The sequence below is a fragment of the Panthera uncia genome (assembly GCF_023721935.1).
Source record: "Panthera uncia isolate 11264 chromosome A1 unlocalized genomic scaffold, Puncia_PCG_1.0 HiC_scaffold_17, whole genome shotgun sequence".
Lineage (NCBI taxonomy): Eukaryota > Metazoa > Chordata > Mammalia > Carnivora > Felidae > Panthera > Panthera uncia.
The window spans coordinates 116,586,006-116,605,013 of NW_026057577.1; the positions used below are offsets into that span (position 1 = coordinate 116,586,006).

At 35.8% G+C, this 19,008-nt stretch overlaps 1 protein-coding gene across 1 annotated transcript in view; it reads left to right on the forward strand.

Moving 5' to 3' along the window:
* Positions 1–19,008, forward strand: part of HCN1 (hyperpolarization activated cyclic nucleotide gated potassium channel 1) — a 392,613-nt gene that overhangs the window by 31,628 nt on the left and 341,977 nt on the right. The window contains exon 2 of the mRNA XM_049648096.1: positions 15,756–16,179. Coding sequence (XP_049504053.1) covers positions 15,756–16,179 — 424 coding nt within the window. The remainder of the gene's footprint in view (positions 1–15,755; positions 16,180–19,008) is intronic.

Sequence of the window (19,008 nt, forward strand, 5' to 3'; positions counted from 1 at the left end):
GAGCTATCATACTGATTCATCTTACCAATATGAGTTCCTAGAGTTTCATCAGTTCAGAATGTCTTAGAAATGTTTGTGTTGATAACTTGCAGAACATTTTATATTGATCCTAGGCATGATTTTCTCTTAATACGCGTTTTACAATTTAATGTGATGTGAATTTATTAACAGTATCAATCTTTGTTAATGTTTTTCCAGAGCCTACAGTATGCTTGACGCTGTACTAATATTTAAAATATCTCAACTCATTGTTACTTTTCTTGATTTTTTTTTTTGAAAACTCAGTAGTTTTCAATGTAAAGGGGTTTGTCATTCTAAAATAATACCTTTATTTCTTTTAAAATCTGACATACGGATTTTACTCAGAGGAGGAGTAATATAAGACAAGTGGGCATGAAACAAATAGTTTTCCCCGTATTAAAAAAATCTAGTATAGCTGACACACAATGTTACATTAATTTCAGGTGTACAACTTAGTGACTCAATGTCTCTATACATTATGCTGTGCTCACCACACAGAAGAATACCCCAATGGTGTAGCTACCATCTGTCCCCATACAACACGGTTCCAGTATCAGTGACTGTAATCCCTATGCTGTCCCTTTTGTTCCTATGACTTATTCATTCCATAATTGGAACCCTGTATCTCTCACTCCCCTTCACCCATTTGCCCATCTCCCTACCCCCCCCCCCTTCCCTGGAAACCATCAGTTCTGTTTTGATAGGTCTGATTCTGCTTTCTGTTTGCGTGTTTTTTTCTTTTTCTTTCTTTCTTTTTTTATTTTTATTTTTTAGATTCCACATGAGTGAAATCATATGATATTTGTCTTTCTCAGTTTAACTTATTTCACTTAGCATAATCTATCCATGCTGTCACAGATGGCAAGATCTCGTATTTTTTTATGCTGCGTAATATTCCACTATATATTATATTACATATATTCTCCATCTTATATATGTATACCACATATACGTACCACGTATACAACCTATATATACATATACATACACATACACACATGTACATAAACACACATTATATCTTCTTTATTCACCTCTCAGTGGACACTTAGGTTGCTTCCATACTTTGTCCATTGTTAATAATACTGCAATAAACCCTTCGATGTGTAGCAAACAGTGTGAGAATGGTAGCTTCTATCCAACAGACTAGCGTAGGCTTCTGGGAAGATCGTAAGACAGATCTCAAACCAACCACTTGGTAACCTCAGGCCTCCGAGATGTTTAAAAAATATCCTTTTAAGCATTCTTATCATTCCCCTCTGTGGCTCATTTCATGAAAGCCATTGGGGTTTATAAGACCAGCCAATATAGGCTCCATGGCTCTTCCTTCGCTATACTGGTTAAACTAAGTCCTTATTTACTTAAAGAATGTGTGGAATCTATTCACATTGTTTCACAGTTTTAATTGGATTTTATGAATTCAGTTTTTTAAGTCTTTTCTCAGAAGTTAGTCTTTCTATTTCTTCAGTCACCTTTCCTCCCCATTCTTTTCTGGACATCTTCCAGCTTGTCCACATTTTCATGATATTGAGGTCCCCAAAACAGACTAAGATTTTTAAGAGATAGATACTTACATGCTGAAATTATAATACAGTTCCTTTATTTTTTCCTAAAGTTTTATTTATTTATTTTGAAACCAAGAGAGAGAGCATGAATGGGGGAGAAGCAGAAAGAGAGAGAGAGAATTCCAAGCAGCACAGTGCCTAACATGGGGCTTGATCTCACGAACCATGAGATCACGATCTGAGCCAAAATCAAGAGCTGGAAGCCTAACTGACTGGGCCATGCAGGTGTCCAACAATTCCTTTATTTCTTAATGCCTTGAATTATTCATGCAGAGGCGCCTGGGTGGCTCAGTCGGTTAAGCGTCCGACTTCAGCTCAGGTCACGATCTCACGGTCCGTGAGTTCGAGCCCCGCGTCGGGCTCTGGGCTGACAGCTCAGAGCCTGGAGCCTGCTTCCGATTCTGTGTCTCCCTCTCTCTCTGCCCCTCCCCCGTTCATGCTCTGTCTCTCTCTGTCTCAAAAATAAATAAAACATTAAAAAAAAAAAGAATTATTCATGCATTCATTTATTCAGTAGATATTTAGATGATTCACTGTGGTTACAGGCACTGTGTTAGACAATGGGGATATAATGAGAAATAGAAATACGTGTGATTTCTGAGTACAGTATATCTACAGTAGTTGGAGAAATATACCTTAGAAAAATTGTCCACATGCATATAAAAATACAAAGCAGGTGTGTGTGTGTGTGTGTGTGTGCGTGCGCGTGTGTATGAGGGAAAAGACAAGGTACTTAGAGACTGTGTGACTGGGGCACTTGGCCAAGTGTAGAGTTTATTTCTTCATTCAGTTTAGGAATACTTCTCCTGATCTTAGCATGTGCACTGCACTGTAACAGGTTTTGTTTGGTTTTGTTTTCTTTTGTTTTGCTTTTAAATGCAATCCATCACTAAGGCATAGTCATTGCTTTCCATAAAATACCAAGAGATGGCTTGTGAGAGCTTGTGCCTGCCCAAATATTTTTTGCAATCTTACGTGAAGTATGACTAAGTATCTTTAGGATAGGTTGTTATTTATTTATTTATTTATTTATTTATTTATTTATATTTGGACAACAATTACAACTCTAAGCAAAGGCAGTATGTTGGCTAAGGAAATAGTTTTACTCAAATCCTAAATCCCTTTTCCACATCACCCACCTAAAAAGATACTTTGGAAATGCCACAACTTGACCCTGGATTAGGCTTTATACATTCTAAGGTTTGTGTGTCACAGAGGTTCAGAGGAAAAAGAGGAATGACTGTGGCTCAGAGACTTCAGGATTATGCTAAGATGGGTTGTTTTGCTGGAGGACGCAGAAGCTAAGGAAGAGGAGAAAGGGATGAAGTGTATTCCAAACTCTTGCAGGGAGCAGTTGTGCAGAAGAAATTAAGAAAAGGAGGTGCAAAGGACAAGTAATTAGATTAGCCTGTCTAAAGCTCCGTGAGCAGGATGAGAATTAGTGAGAGAAAAGGTCAGAAATATTGGGTAGGAATATAAATTAAGATGTTTACATTGATTTTAAATTGCCAACAGTTTGGCATGATTTAATTCTCATGAACATATTCTGTAGGTTGATACTTCTCTTGTAATATTTTGTGATTCTGTAACACCCTACGGGTTTTGAAATAATGACCTTTTAGTTGGTAATCTCAAAAGGCAACAAAATAATTATTTCAAGTATTGTTCTCTTTGACACATATATAAGATCAGTTCTTGGGTCCTCCCCCCCCCCCATTTATCTCTCTGGTACCTAGAAAACCCAGAAATTTTATTTCCTCACAAGTTTTCTGTTTTTGTTATTTGTTTTCTTAGCTGTGGAAGAAGCTAAACACACAGCCTGTCACTTACCTGAAGGTGAAGCTGTTTTTTAAAAATGAACTGAAATGTACAAACCAGAAAAACCTCTTGTAGGATTTAATAAATTTATAATTAGCTTTAAAATTTCAGGGGTGCCTGAGGTGGTTCAATCTGTTAAATGACCAGCTCTTGATTTTGGCTAGGGTCATGATCTTGTGGTTCCTGGGACCAAGTCCTGCATAGGGCTCTGTGCTGACAGCACAGAGCCTGCTTGGTATCCTCTTTCTCTCTCTCTTTCTCTCTCTCTCTCTCTCTCTCTCTCTCTCTCCCCCCCCCTCTGCCCCGCCCCCACTCACACTTTCTCTGTGTCTCAAAATGAATAAATAAACATTAAAAAAAATTAAAATTTCCTGCAGGGCAATGGGCTACATAAAAAAGCACATATAAGACCTGCCTATTAATAGGATTCAGTTATCTATGGAGCAACATCCTATTTTGGATATGTGGTCTGTTAAAGCAAATAAACAAAACAAACAAAAAAACCCACAACATTTAATAATGTCACTGAATGAAGAAGGAAGGGATGAAAGAAAAGATGCCAAACATATTTCAAGTTAAAACTATGCAGAAACACACATAGAGGGGAGCAGAAGTGATGTGGAGCGCATATTCATTTGATTCCTCTGTAGGTGACTGAAAATTGTTCCTACTGGCAGGTGTGCTTAAAATATGCCCGGATATTTGTGTGAATTACCCAGACAATTAAAGAAACTTGGTCCTCAATTCTTAAATATTCCACAGTAAATGGTACTCTGCCAACATACCCTTGATACTTGTTACAAACCTGGGAACATATGTTCCTGGTAGAAGCATGTACTTGACGAATCACCCAGTCTGCTCCTCAGATAATATGCAGCTGCCAGTGGGTAAAAACCTCAATGTAATTTAACTATGAAATAATATCTTTATTATTGTTTCAGGGAAAAATCATAGGCTAAATGGAAGTAATATTTCTATTTATCTCTATAGAACCTAAAATCTAGGACATGAATAATTTTCAACTTCAAAAGTCTTTTGTTAAAAAGAAGTAGATACTGATGATTTTTTAAAGTATTTTGAGGGAAATATAGTAGTGTAAAATCTATAACTATAAGCGGAATGTAACATTCAAGTTTTTTTAATGTTTATTTATTTATTTTGAGAGAGAGAGCATGAGCTGGGAAGGGGCAGAGAGAGAGTAGAGAGAATCTCAAGCAGGCTCTGTGCTAACAGCACATGGGCCCAAACTCACGACCTGTGAGATCATGACCTGAACCGAAATCAAGAGTTGGAGGCTCAACCAATGGAGCCATCCAGGCACCCCTAAGGATGTAACATTTTTAATTGAGCTTTTATTTGATTACATTCTTGGCTGTGCTTGATCATGATCCTTCATTTTAACTGGGAAAACAAGGTTTTAAAATATATGAAGAGAAAATACTCGATGTAGCCTTGGATTTGTTTTATAATGGAACAGCTAAAGCATTAACTAAAACGTAAATGCACCACCAGACCTTATAGATTTCATGGCATTCAGTCCCTTTAACTCTACATTGTGTCTGTTTCTCTTGGTATTCCTAGTGGTAACCTAGAAATTAGGATTGTTTTAATACTCAGTGAATATGTGTGGCATCGTGCACACCAATACAAGATTTTGTAGTTGTGTAAGTATCAATTACTGATTTTGAAATCCTGCCCAGTTCTTCTGTCCTTCCCCCAAGGAAGACTTGATCATTCCCCTTGGTCTGCCCATCCTAGGATTGCTCTTTTTATGTCTGTCATAGAACTTGTAATATTTTAGAAAATATTGTTGTTTATCTTTCCTAGACCTTCTTTTCTTGAGGACTGGGGCTATGTCTAATTCTCTTTGGTGCTTAATGACAAGCCTAGGAAGCAGAACATATTTGTTGATAAATTAATGTTTGTGCTGTGAATAAAATGCAACCTCAGGACCTCCTCAGCAAATGCTTTCTGTAAATTTCTTTAATAGTAGTACTTTTTAAAATGGATGATCAATTGTTTTTCTCTTTTGGAAACCCAGAGTGCTTACCGTGTACTATTTATGAACATGTCTTAAACTTTGTCCTAGTCTTATTTAAGTACAAGTTTTCATTTTCCTATTAAGTTGGAAGTTCTTGAGTTTGTACATAATATGTGTTTGCCTTCTCAGAGTGCTAAGAACAATATCTACTGTGCAGAGGGTAGCTAGTACATATTTGTTGGAATTGTTATAATGTAACCACCTGAAGAAAATATTTGGTACTAAATTTGACTTTTGTTTTCCAAATGCTTTTTGCCTTTAGAGCATGTGAATTGATTTTGGTTTATACACTAGTGAGATAACTTTGCAGGCCAAGGCAGATTTTTTTTGTTTTCATTTCAGATAGGTAACTGATAAGGACAGGTGCAAGTCTGGTTGTGCTGCCCTACTATGCTACAAAGTGTGGGAAAGTTTTGTGCTTGTTTAATATTACTCTTATATTCTTGAATCATTTATTCAAGCATCAAATATGGTGGAAGGTGTATAAGGATGAAAGTTGGTCATAGGTTCAAAAGCAATTTTACTCATTTCCTGCCTACAAGAATTTAAGAACAGACCTTAGTTGGTTGGGTTTCAGGTTCCTCTTAAATTTAGATGATGCTGCCAACTTTTTATTTTGAGTATCAAATGTGACAGTGTTTACAAAGTGCCTATTATAAAATAAATGTTGGGCACCTGGATGGCTCAGTGGGTTAAGCATCCGACTCTTGATTTCGGTTTAGGTCATGATCTCACAGTGCATGGGTTCGAGCCCCAGGTTGGGCTGTGCACTGATGCCTGCTTGGGATTCTCTCTCCTTCTCTCTGCCCCTCCCCAACTTGTGCTCACTCTCTCTCTCTCTCTCTCTCAAAATAGATAAACTTAAAAAAAGTAAAAAGAAATAAATCTTACCTATACTTTATCGCCCTTATGTTGCTTTCTTTTTAAGTATTCAGTGAGGTGAATTATATGCAGAAATCAGGATCTTGAACACATTCAAAAACTTCCATAAGATGTAAGCATTTTTCAGACTTGAGGACACAATAATATACTTTGATACTGATTTTGAACCTTCCATCACACCTTCAAGCTGCAGCAGTAATACAAAGGATCTGTGTGGCTTTGGCGGCTTAGGAATGAACAAAGAGGATAAGGGTTTTTTGAGATTTGCAGGTAACAAACACAGGGGAAGTGACCTAAATTATCAGTGACGAGAAAGATAAACCGGACAATTCAAGAACAAGCAGTGTGGTGGGAAGATTGTGGCAAGAATGAGGGAAGAATTATTCTGAAATTAAAACCTCCAACTTGAATAAACCTTTAAATTAGCTATGTATTCAGACGGGGAAGAAGTCAGTCATCTTCCTTCTCTGCAAAATTTCGCAGTGATTGGACCAAAGTATATCAGCAAATATAAAGCCCTTAGGAACTAATGGTCATTTAATTGAGCTTTAAAATAAAGGTGTCCTCAATGTCTGTGTCATGGGACTATCTAGTGGTAAGGTTAGTTAATATGGAGTTTCTTTTAGTCCATCCTTGGAAATAGTTTAAAAAAATGGATGTCAACTTAATGAATTTTATACTAGAGTGAATGGTGCTAGCACGCATTTTGTTTGACATGACCACTCACAATATTTTTGCTTTCCTTAAAGGAATGAAATGCTGAGAGTCACAGTGGAGAATACAATTTTAAAAAATCACTTACAGTAAATTAAATAAGGCTAAGAAACTAAGGAGTAGTTTTAGATTAGACTGTTTTTAAAGAACTCTAAAATTAAGCACTAGGAGCTATTTTATATATTTTGTACTCATCTTTTATAAGTTAATGATTTTGATGTTTATGGAAAATCTATATGTCATCATAAAGATAGAAAACTGCAGCATAAAACTACTTAATCTTTAAGGAGTTCTTTTCCATTCTGTACCTTTTGATTAAAGCCATGTAGACTTGCAGATATATATTTCATGCATGACAATTGGGAGTAAACAGGTGTTTTGATTCAGTGGAATGAAAATTGTGGCCTTCCTTTAAAATAAATTTGAATGCCATAATGAAAATACCCTTGAATGATATCTTTCTTTCCGTTGTCTAAAACAAGAAAATTAGAAAAGTTGGAAAATATGCGTCATAATTCTACCACTCAAGGATAAAAAAAAAAAAAAAAGTTTATACCTGTTTAATTTCCAAACCATTTAAAGGAACAAATGATCATGTATTTTAATTAAAATCTTATAATGGTGGAACAACCCCTTCTTAACATAAATGTGATTAATTTGGGTTTGATCATTGGGAAGTTGGAAGTATATCTACTGTTTGCTAGGCAATTTAAGTGTAAAGAAGATTGGCCTATAGTTTGGCTAGGAATAAGTTCAAGAGCGGTATTTTCAGACATCACTTATTAAATGGTCTTTGCCAAATTATTATTGGTACCATATTTTGGTAAGATATTCACTGTTCATTTGTAGGAGCTCTCAAATGCTGGAAATCACATAGAAAAATTGCGATAAGAGTTAGAGGCAGGGAGGAGGTGAACCCCACCTGGGCTGGGATTGGATAAAAGAGAGTAGTGGCATTAAATTTAGGTTGACCATTGCAGTAATAAGACTAAATGTGGAGGTTGAATTTGGATTTTAGGAAGAGGAAATCCCAGACATTTGTTAGGCAGTGGCAAAAACAAAGAATCTGGAAAATAGTCTTTTTAAATTTAGCTAAGGAACATGTATGTACAAAAAAAGATAAGTTTCAAGATACAGATTTGGGATACACTAGAAGATTCTGGATGATTACATTTCATTTTGCATGCAATAGGGAAGTCTGGATATAAATAGAAAGTAATTTACTAGGGCAGGTAGAAACAGGAAAATTAGTAAGCAGAATAATGATATAATAACTTCATATAAAATGTTGGCAATGGAACAAAGAGAAAAGCTGCATATGAAAACTATTGTATTAGAAGGATGTAAGACTGGGCAAATGATCAAATGCCAGAGCTGGCTGACAGAGGAGTCAGGGATAATTTTTAAGTTTTATGCCTCGTGGGTGACCGAAAGGAAGAAGAGAGGAGGGTGGGGGATGGAAGAAGAAGGAGGAGAAGAAGCATTAGCAGAAGGAGCAGCAGCAGTGGTAGCTATGCTATAATAAACAGAAATAAAAATATCAGGGGAATTATTTTGGGGCCAGAAGGTTAATTGGTGTAGATTTCACCCTGTTGAGACGGCTGTTCCATTGGGACTAACTATCATGAATATAGTTAGAAATCCATAACTCCATCTCAGAAGTTAAGGCCAGTGATGGATTTGAGAACCACTTATTTAACATATTACTTACATTGACATATTATGTTCACGTATTAGCATTTGGGGGTTGATGTGACCAAAGGAGGGAGTAAATGGAGGGCTGAAAAGCTGGGTGAGATGATCACATAGACTGCCTACTTTAATAGAGGAAGAAGAGGAGTCAGATAAAGGTTGAGGAAAATAAACTTCTGCTAATTTATAAATACAAGTGAGAAACTACGAAAATGCAGAATCTTAGAAACTAAAGGTTTAAGAGAGTTTCAGGTAGGAGGAGTAAACAACACTGTAAAATGCAAGAGTAAATGTACCAATACAAGGCCATTAACGTTGGCAGTTAGAAGATTAACACACAATGAAAAAATGCAGTTGCAGAAGGGAGAGGTAGAAAACCTGTTTACTTTTCCTGGATTGGTACAGATCTTACTACTTTGGTAGGGATTAAATTTCCATTCCATTAGCTCATTTTAATAAATAAGATTAACTAAAACATATTGCACCTTCTACCCATCTCATATTCTCATTGGGTAAATTGCTATGTTTACTTGAAAACATCTAAATGTCTTCAAATATGGTTTAACTTAGTTTTGTCCATATGTTAGGTTAATTTTTTCCACAGTTAGGATCTTAGGAATGTTTTACTGTGTTAAGAAAGCTAGTATATTTTTGCTTCAAATAGCCTGTATTTGAATTGTCTGTGTTTTCTGTGTTTCTTCACTCCACACTGCCCATAGGCAATAATGTGGCCTTGCAGGATATCAAGGCATTAGAGCAAATAACAGACTTGATTAAGAAAACTTCTTTTTTTTTATATTTTATTTTTATTTGAGAGACGGGGGGGGGGGGAGAGAGGGCGAGAGAGGGAGAGAACACACAAACAAGCAGGGGAGAAGGGCAGAGGGAAAGAGAGAATCTTAAGCAGGGCCCATGCTCAGCACAGCGCCCAATGTGGGGCTCAATCCCATGACCCGGGGATCATGACCAGAGCCAAAATCAAGAGTTGGATGCTCAACTGACTGAGCCACCCAGGTGCCCCAGAAAGACTCCTTTGCAAAGCTTAGGAAAGGCACATGTCCTATAAAGTATCAAGCCCAATATGAGTATTCTGTAAGTAGTGAGATTTGTAAGGTGATGAAGGATGTCTGAGAACCCCTCAGATCAAAGTTCAGGTATTGGTTGCTGAGATTTGGCAGGGTGAATTGCCACTGATAGTACTATGAGAAGACAGTATTTATGATAAGGCACTTCATTTTTCAACAGATATGTGTCCAAAAATGGGTGAAGGGGAGCGGGGATTACAAGCTTCCAGTTATGAAATGAGTAAGTCACCGGGATAAAAGGTACAGTGTAGGGAGTGTAGTCAGTAGTATTGTAACAGCATGTTATGAGGCCAGATGGTAGCTGGGCTTGTGGTGAACACCGCATAACAGCAGATAGACCTGTTGAATCACTGTGTTGTATACGTAAAACTCATGTAACATTTTGTGTCAACTGTACCTCAGTTAAAAAAAAAAAAAAGATATGTATCTAATCATCAGGCTATTGGACTTTTGAAAATTGAATCAGTTTTAAATAAAATTTGAAAAATAATTGCAAGGACTATATGTTTAATAAGATCCAGCTGGATATTCATTCATTTATTTAGATTGATAAATAATTTGGTTTAGAAACATGGCCAAGTTATGGTTCATATCTAAAAATGCAATTTTTAGGAATGAGTCTTAAGTGAGAAATAGGACAGGTTTGTCACATAATTTGACTTCAACCGTAGGTGAAAGAGGAGCCACATATAAATCTGTTATCAAGGATTTAACCGGAAGTTCTTTCCTCCATTCCATTTAGTTACAAATATTTTATTCCATCGGGGCGGGGGGAAGCAGAGAGAGTCTTTCATTCAATAGTTAGACAAATTTAAAGACAAGCACCTCGAGTAATGAAATATGGTAGTTTTACAATTTTCTTTAAGGCCTTAAGTTAGAAATATTCGGCATCAGACTATTTCAACTACTACAGGTATTATAAAGGGGAAGGGAAGCCTGAAGGATGATGAGAAACTTTTGTTAGGGAAGCCGGGTTGTCTTTATTTACCACAAGCTTTAGAGGGATACAAGTGGGTAGAAAGAAAGAAAGAAGCGTCACTGAATTTTGAATTCTTCAAAGTTTAATATCACAGATCAGTCCTTATAATGCTGCTTTTTCTCCTCTGAAAATTCATGGGGAAAATGGATTCTTAACCCAAAAAATAATTTCTCAGTGATAATTAAGCTTACAGCTATTAGTGATACATTAATTATGATTGAAATACTGTTTTATTTTGTCTATTTTGTCTACTTTCAGTACAAGGTAAAAATGGTTATCTAGGTAATCTACTGTCATGGTCAAGACTTGTTTTCCAGTGAGTTCCCTCTCTGCTGGTTTTTCAGACAAACTTTCTATATAACAGGTTCTGTACTCTACACTATGCATACATCAGTGCTTACAGTCTTCCTGCAGAGAAACTCAAGAGTAGTAGAAGAAGTTCAAGGCAGTTAAATACCCTGCCCAAACCTATGGAGCTAGTAGAAGTAGGATTTGAACCCTACTCTGCCTTCAAAGTCCAACTAAGAGCCTTTATAAATGTTGTCTGTATAAAGCAGGGTGAATGGAAGCAATACACCAAATACAATACACCAAACCAAGAATCAAATCCAAAACTTCTTTGTTTTCAGGCTTTCTAGCCTCATAATATATTACTAATCTCTGTTTCCTTTTTAATTTGCCTTAATGTCTTCTATGTTATAAAAATCCTCAATTAGTAAAACTCCAGATTTATAGAAATAATAAGTCAAGAAATTGTTTGCTACATTAATTACTTTTTGTCTTATAAAAAGGATTACTTTAAATATCCCTACTGAAATGTATGTTTCCAGTCAAAATTCAATTAATTTATCTTCTTATCATTTGTTATTCTATATACTGTCTACATTCACTGCAGAGGTTAAACAGAAGATAAAATACAGTTTTGAATTTCAGAGGACTTGTATCCATGAGCACTGTATAGAATTGTTGAATCACTATATGGTACATCTGAAACACATTGTATGTTAACTATCCTGGAATTAAATTGAAAACTTAATAAAATTAAAAAAAAAAGAACTTGAACCCAGTAGTGATGGAGGAAATAAAACCAAATAATTAGTAACAAAAGCAAAACTAATATAAGCATACTGAAAATATATGTTGCTCTGGGGGTTAAAAAAAAAACAACTAAGAAATTCCGTGTCAGAACAAGGCATGAAGGGTATGTAGAGTGCTAATGGGAAAAGGAATTAATAGAATGGAAGAAACTATCTATTGTACATGTACCTAGGTGAGCATGATGCCAAGGGAAGTGCATGTACTCTCTTGCTTAAGACATGAGGTTCTTGCCATAAAGTGTGAAAGAAAAGGCTGGGAAGGAAAGAAGATGCCTTGAAAACCATGCTGAGTTATTTTTACTTAAGAGAGTCGTTGATTTTTTTTTTAATGTTTATTTATTTTTGAGAGAGAGACAGAGCACGAGCAGGGGAGGGGCAGAGAGCAAGGGAGACACAGAATCCGAAGCAGGCTCCAGGCTCTGAGCTGTCAGCACAGAGCCTGACGCAGGACTCGAACCCACGAACTGTGAGATCATGACCTGCGCTGAAGTTGGACACTTAACCAACTGAGCCACCCAGGCGCCCCAAGAGAGTCATTGATGGTTTTTGACCTGGCAAGTTATGTGTTAGATAAGTCGCTCTGGGACTGATGGGCAGAATTGACCAGATTCCGTAGACAGGAGGCTTGAGTTATTCTAAGCAAGCACTAGTTCTGCCCAAAGTAGATGACAATGGGAACAGAAAGAGGAATTGACAGGAAAGATTATTCCATACTAAGATGTATAGGACTCAGAAATTGAAAATTAAGGAAAAGACTGAGCCTGAGTATTCATATTTCAGAGCAAAAAGTCAAGAAAAGAAACTTGTGGGCAGGTAGACAAGAGAGTCTCATGAGGTCACTTTTCAGAAGCATATTCTTTGCTTAAAAAAACAGAAGTTATATCATACTTTTAGAGTGGGTGACAACTGTATTTTCCTTGGCTAGATAAGGAATGAATCCATGTTAACTCAAGAAAGTGTTATATTATGCAAAGTCTATAACAAGATCTGTGTTTATGTCTGTAAAATAGAGTCAGTGATACTTTAAAAGGAAATTATGAGGTTTAATAGAGCTTTATATTGATAATGAGATTCCTGATGGCTTCAGACCATATTAAGTACCACTAATAAAAAGCTATGGTGTGATAAAAATTATTGCTATAACAATACTAGATGGCACTTTTTCCTCTTCATTTCTTCTATTGAGTAAGAGGGATAGAATGTGTTGTTTTTCTTTAAAAATATCTTCTGTCTTAATGAGAGAAATGCAAGAATGTCTGTAAAAGTGAGTATCTTTCAGTGGGTTTCTGGGTGCTCCCCACAAAACTGGATTTCTTTTGGTAAGGAAAGGTAAATGAATACAAAGTAGGCCACCGGCATTGTGTACCACAGTTTGTTATATGCTAGGATATATGATGTGCATGTATTATTTCATTTGATCTGTATAGAAAACCCTGTTTCTATAATAATCTTCATTTTACAGATGAGAAGATTTAAGATGAGAGCATTTAAGTAACTTGTCTCCAAATTAAACAGCTGGTGAGAATTTCTAGTTGAAGACAGTTGCGGTGGGAATTGTAAAGGGCAAATGGATGAATACAACTTATACATAGATATAAGAACCAAACAGCCTTGGTGACTGATCAAGTGTGAGATTGAACAGATTTAAGGCCAGGAGTCTTCTAGGATTCCTCCGGGGTTTCTGGCTTGCAAATAAGGTATAGAGTTGTTCCATCCCCTGGCATAGGGGACATGTGAGAAATACATATGCAAGGAGAAGATGAGCTTGAGCATGTGCCTGCTGTAAGACATGAGTGTGAGATATGCACGGGGATAGACTTAATAGGCTGCTGATTATGAGGATTAGGAGGCTTACAAGACAGGAATGGACTGGAGGTGGAGCTTTGGAGTCATCAGTTATGAATTAATCATAAAGACATGGATGAGTGTGTGATATTGCTCAAAGAGCCTGTGTAGAAGAGAAGATAAAAGAGCTATGCGTGACACCCAACAGCCTTCAGGGGGAGGGCAGAGAGACAAGCTCACAGATGGGACTGATAAGAGTGTCCAGAAAAGTGAAAATCCTCAGGGTACACACGGTTTCATTTTAGAGTTCAATGATGTCACTTCTTTGGGAAATAGCTATTACAATATTGCATCTCCTCTACACCTCTCCTCTGTCCTTGGTGTATTCAGTGGCACATTTTGCATTTCCATTAAAAGAGTAGGAAAAAAAAAGAGAAAATATGTCATTGAAATTGACAGTGCATGATGTATGATTGGCGTGGGTATATGTATACTTGTCTATAAATGCGAGGATAAGTTTTGACACAAGACTGATGAAATCTTCAAACCGACAAGCATTTACTGTTACATAATCCTGGGGGTAGGGACAAGGGGAGAGAAGACCTATTACAGTTCTTTCTTGTACTACTACTTTTATCCCAAGAGTCGGGATGATAGTAACTATGAAAGGTATATGCAGTTGTATATCTTGCCAAAATGTAACCCAAGTAGTCTAAGAAGGAGAAGTAATGTAAAATAAAGGTATCTTGGTTAACAGAAATTTCTGTCATAGAAATTTACATCATTTACACAACAGAACTGCCAGAAGAGGATACCTATGACCAGGATGAAGTAACTCATATTTCTGGAGACTATTTCATGATGATAGGGTCGTGCTAGTTGATCTGCTTCTTCATGTTTATATGTATAGACTTGTAACAAATATGCAGTCTGTTCACTACAGGGTCAATAGACTTTAAATAACCCTCGTGAAAATAACATTAAATCATCTTCAATGAATTCAATTACACTGTGTTAACCTGGAATAAAGTTCCTGGTTTTCTTCCAATTTTAATATAAGGTGAGATGAGAATGTTTCAAAAAGCAGCTAGTAATCATAAACATGTTGAAAATTAAATCAGAAATTTTAAGGAAGAATTATTTAGAAAAATAGAGGGAATATATTTAAAGTATTTGTTCAATTAAACAGTGATAAAAGTGCAAGTTAAGTAGATTCTAGTTTAAAATCTAGAGCAGTCTCGGGGCACCTGGGTAGTTCAGTCGGTTAAATGTCTGACTTCAGCTCAGGTCATGATCTCACGGTCTGTGAGTTTGAACCCTGTGTCGGGCTCTTTGCTGACAGCTCAGAGCCTGGAGCCTGTTTCAGATTCTGTGTCTCCCTCTCTCTTTGCCCCTCCTCCCACGCATGCTCTGTCTCTCTTACTCTCAAACATAAATAAAACATAAAATTTTTTTTTAAAACCTAGAGTAGTCTGTTCAATTATTTTTAACCTCAGAACAAAATTGGTTTTTCTCATTTCAAACTAAAAAAGAAGGAAGCATAAATATTTGGAGTACTATGAAGCCATGGGCTAGCCTAAAATTTATGGTTGACCGAATCTGTACTCCTAAGATATAATTTATATTGCCAGTATTTTTAGTATCTTAGTGTTTGATTGATTGGTAATTTGACATATAAAGTACTTCAAAGCATCTCTAAAGAGTCTTCCCCAAAATGATATTTTTAAGGTAGATCTTCTTGTTTTATGCTTCTCCTTTATTTCCATGCATATTACTTGTTAAATATAGGGGAGGTTGTCTTTGTTCTTTTATCAGGTAAATGGAGGATTGAGTGTTCTTGAATTTATTTCAGTAATACTTTATATCAAATGATTTTTAGAATTCTATAAACAATGCATCGCTTTAAGAATATATTAATTAGATTTTAATTTGTAACCATTGAAGGAGTTACCATCTTTACAGAATAAACACTTCATTCTTGTACTCATTTATTTAACCATAAGTCATTAAATTTCTTTATGAGGGGGCAAAGAATGGTTATTGTCTATTAAAATCTGATTTTTTTATTTGTTGTAGGTTTTATTGGGATTTAATAATGCTTATAATGATGGTTGGAAATCTGGTCATCATACCAGTTGGAATCACATTCTTTACAGAACAAACAACAACACCATGGATTATTTTCAATGTGGCATCAGATACAGTTTTCCTTTTGGACCTGATAATGAATTTTAGGACTGGCACTGTCAATGAAGACAGTTCTGAAATCATCCTGGACCCTAAAGTGATCAAGATGAATTATTTAAAAAGCTGGTTTGTGGTTGACTTCATCTCATCAATCCCAGTGGATTATATCTTTCTCATTGTAGAAAAAGGAATGGATTCAGAAGTTTACAAGACAGCCAGGGCACTTCGCATTGTGAGGTTTACAAAAATTCTCAGTCTCTTGCGTTTGTTGCGACTTTCAAGGTTAATTAGATACATACATCAGTGGGAAGAGGTAAGACATATCTTTTACTTTTTTCAAGCCGCTATATCATGAGATTGTTAACTATCACTTTTAAGATGAACACCTGTACAATGTGTAATAAGTTTTATGAGATTCGAGAAGAAAAATTCTACTTATTCTTTTTGGTGCATAAGTGATGTATTTGTATCTTCAAAAGATATGGTCAAAAAAAAAAGATATGGTCAAATACTGGATTTGAATCAACTGAAAAAAAAAGTGATTATAAAACATTTGTTTTATGCCAATTAAGTCTCTTTAAAAACAAATCCCCTCTAATCAACAAATGTTTATCCTAACCAATGCAGTCCCTTCTCTACCATGGGAAGTTTCTTTTTATTTAATATGAATACATCAAGTACTGTCTTTGAACAAAGATGTGTAGGGTCTGATTGCTAATCTAGTTTGCATCATTAGTTCTGTGAGATAATCTGGTTTATATTTCATCTAACACTGAAATTTCAGAGAATTTGTGTTTGAAGAAAAAACTTTGAAAAAGTATTTCCAAGTTGTATATATAGAGACTAATTTCAGCATAATAGTTTTCTCAGTGTTATGCTTTGCCTATAATTAATTATTATAGTTTTGCCCTATTAATTCGTTTCAAAATACTGAAAAACAGGATACCCTGGAGAGAAATTATTACATAGAAAACACAAATAGTACAGTGCATAAATACAGTGAATCTGGCCAATGTTTTGCTGAAGAGGGCATCTGTTGTTCTTATGCAGTGGGTGGGTCCTGAAAGGGCTCAGCCAACTGGAGTTTCCAAGGATCTGAGTTAAATGTGCCAACACTGAGCAAAGGAGTTTATGTCCCTAATTCCAGAGTATGCATAATAACCTTTTTGACTTTATTTTCCTTCTAAGTCTGCTTTTTTACATTAATTATAACCTGAATTTTACTGTTTGCATAAAAATGAGGGTCAAAAAGGCCCGGAGTCTCTAAACCAGCACTAATGACAACAGTATACTGGCAATAGATTAATTATTGCTTTAGTCACTACCAAAATGCTTTTTAACATGTTTGGGAAGAATTATGTTTTGGAATTTAGGTTTAAACCAGTCATAGAATAGAAATTCTGTGAACATTCGCTCTGCTTTCTGTGAGACGGTAGCTGTGTTTTGTGTGTGCCTGTCAATGACATTTTGGTTCACAGGATTTCAGAAAATGACATGCAATAATAAAACACTGTGTAAGACACTGCTGAAAGGCATAAAAATGGGCCATTCTTAAAATATGGATATGGATTATATTCAAAATCAAAAGAAGCACGTTTGAGAAATTGGATTCATCTTGTAATGTGTCTCTATATAGCACATTCCATCTAAAATGTAATAAATGTTTGGTTCTTAAAATCTGTTATACCAGTTTCAGATTAATATCAAATCAAGATGATTATTGATAATAATAGTTAATATTTATTGAGGGCTTATTATATGTCAAATGATATATTGTATTCTTTACATGGATTAGTTCCCTTTCCTAATTTTGGTAGCTTGCCCAGAAAACCGGAGTTGGTAAAAGCTGGAGCTGGGATTCTAACCTTCTAATCTGACCCCAGGGCAAATGCTTTTAACATTTTATAACATTATATAACAAAACTGTATAGTTTCTCACTATTACATGCATACTTTCAATGATAAATACCTTAATATTCCACTGTTTTATAGATTGAGTAAGAAATTGTAGGAAACTTTTCTTAACAAAGGTTGTGTCTGTGCAACATTAGAGTTGAACATTTACGTCTTAAAACATGGTCACAAGCGTGTTTTGGTTTTTTTTAATGAATATCCTGTAAGAAGAAAAGTCACTGATATAAATAGCCAGGCAATTAAAAATACATTGGGCAATGTGACTATTTGCAGTGTCTTGTAGTTTTAACCCAATTACCCTAGGGAGTGGTAGCAGGATGAACAGATGGTGTCCTATCAGATAAAATGGCAGGCCATGCAGTCATAGAAGAGGACACTCCATACACGGTTGCCCTCTGGTTCCTGGCAGTGGTGACAGGCACCTAGATCTGTGTAACATGATGGTGTTTTAAAGATGCCATGATATAATTCAGGGTCATCGGCTTTCTGCGATCATTACTATAAAATGCAATTTAATATGCACTTACAGAAATTTGGTAGCCAAACACATTGAGCCTAGAGTTGTGAGTTGGCAAGATCTTTCTTAAAAATAAATGATCTTGATGATAAAATGAACCATAAGCTCATTTAAGTGAAGAATGTTTTCTTGATTATATGATGTATGTGGAGAATCACATATATCAGTGATATTTAATGTCTGCTAGTAATACTGTTAAACAGGGAAGAAACAGGAATAATTAATCCAGAATTTGCTACAAATTATTTCATCACCTTCATGATTCAAACCAAAAGCAGAGAGAAACTTGAATGGTTCCAAAGTGGTGGATCTTTACCTGATTTTTATAAATGCCACTGGGATGTGTTTACATGTAGAACATACAACAAATAAATCAGAAGAATTTGCTCTGTGAGCATTTGGCATAAGACTGCAGAGGAAGATGTGAGTTCACCCACATGTCTTTGAGTTCTGAGTGTTTTAGTACCAAGCTGGCTAATGCTAAATTCAGCAAATTTGGGGAAGTAATGTGTGAAGTCTGGAAGCTGCCACTGTTCTAAATGAATCATTCCCAAGGAAAGTGGCTGCCTTCTATAGGAAACTGCTTCCATCTTCAATGATGCATTTTTTTTTTTCGGTCTGAATTAGTTCAACTGAAAAACAACCAGAAGTGCCAAAGCCAAATAAATTAGAGAAATATTGTGAATGAAATACAGAAACTTTAAAATTTAG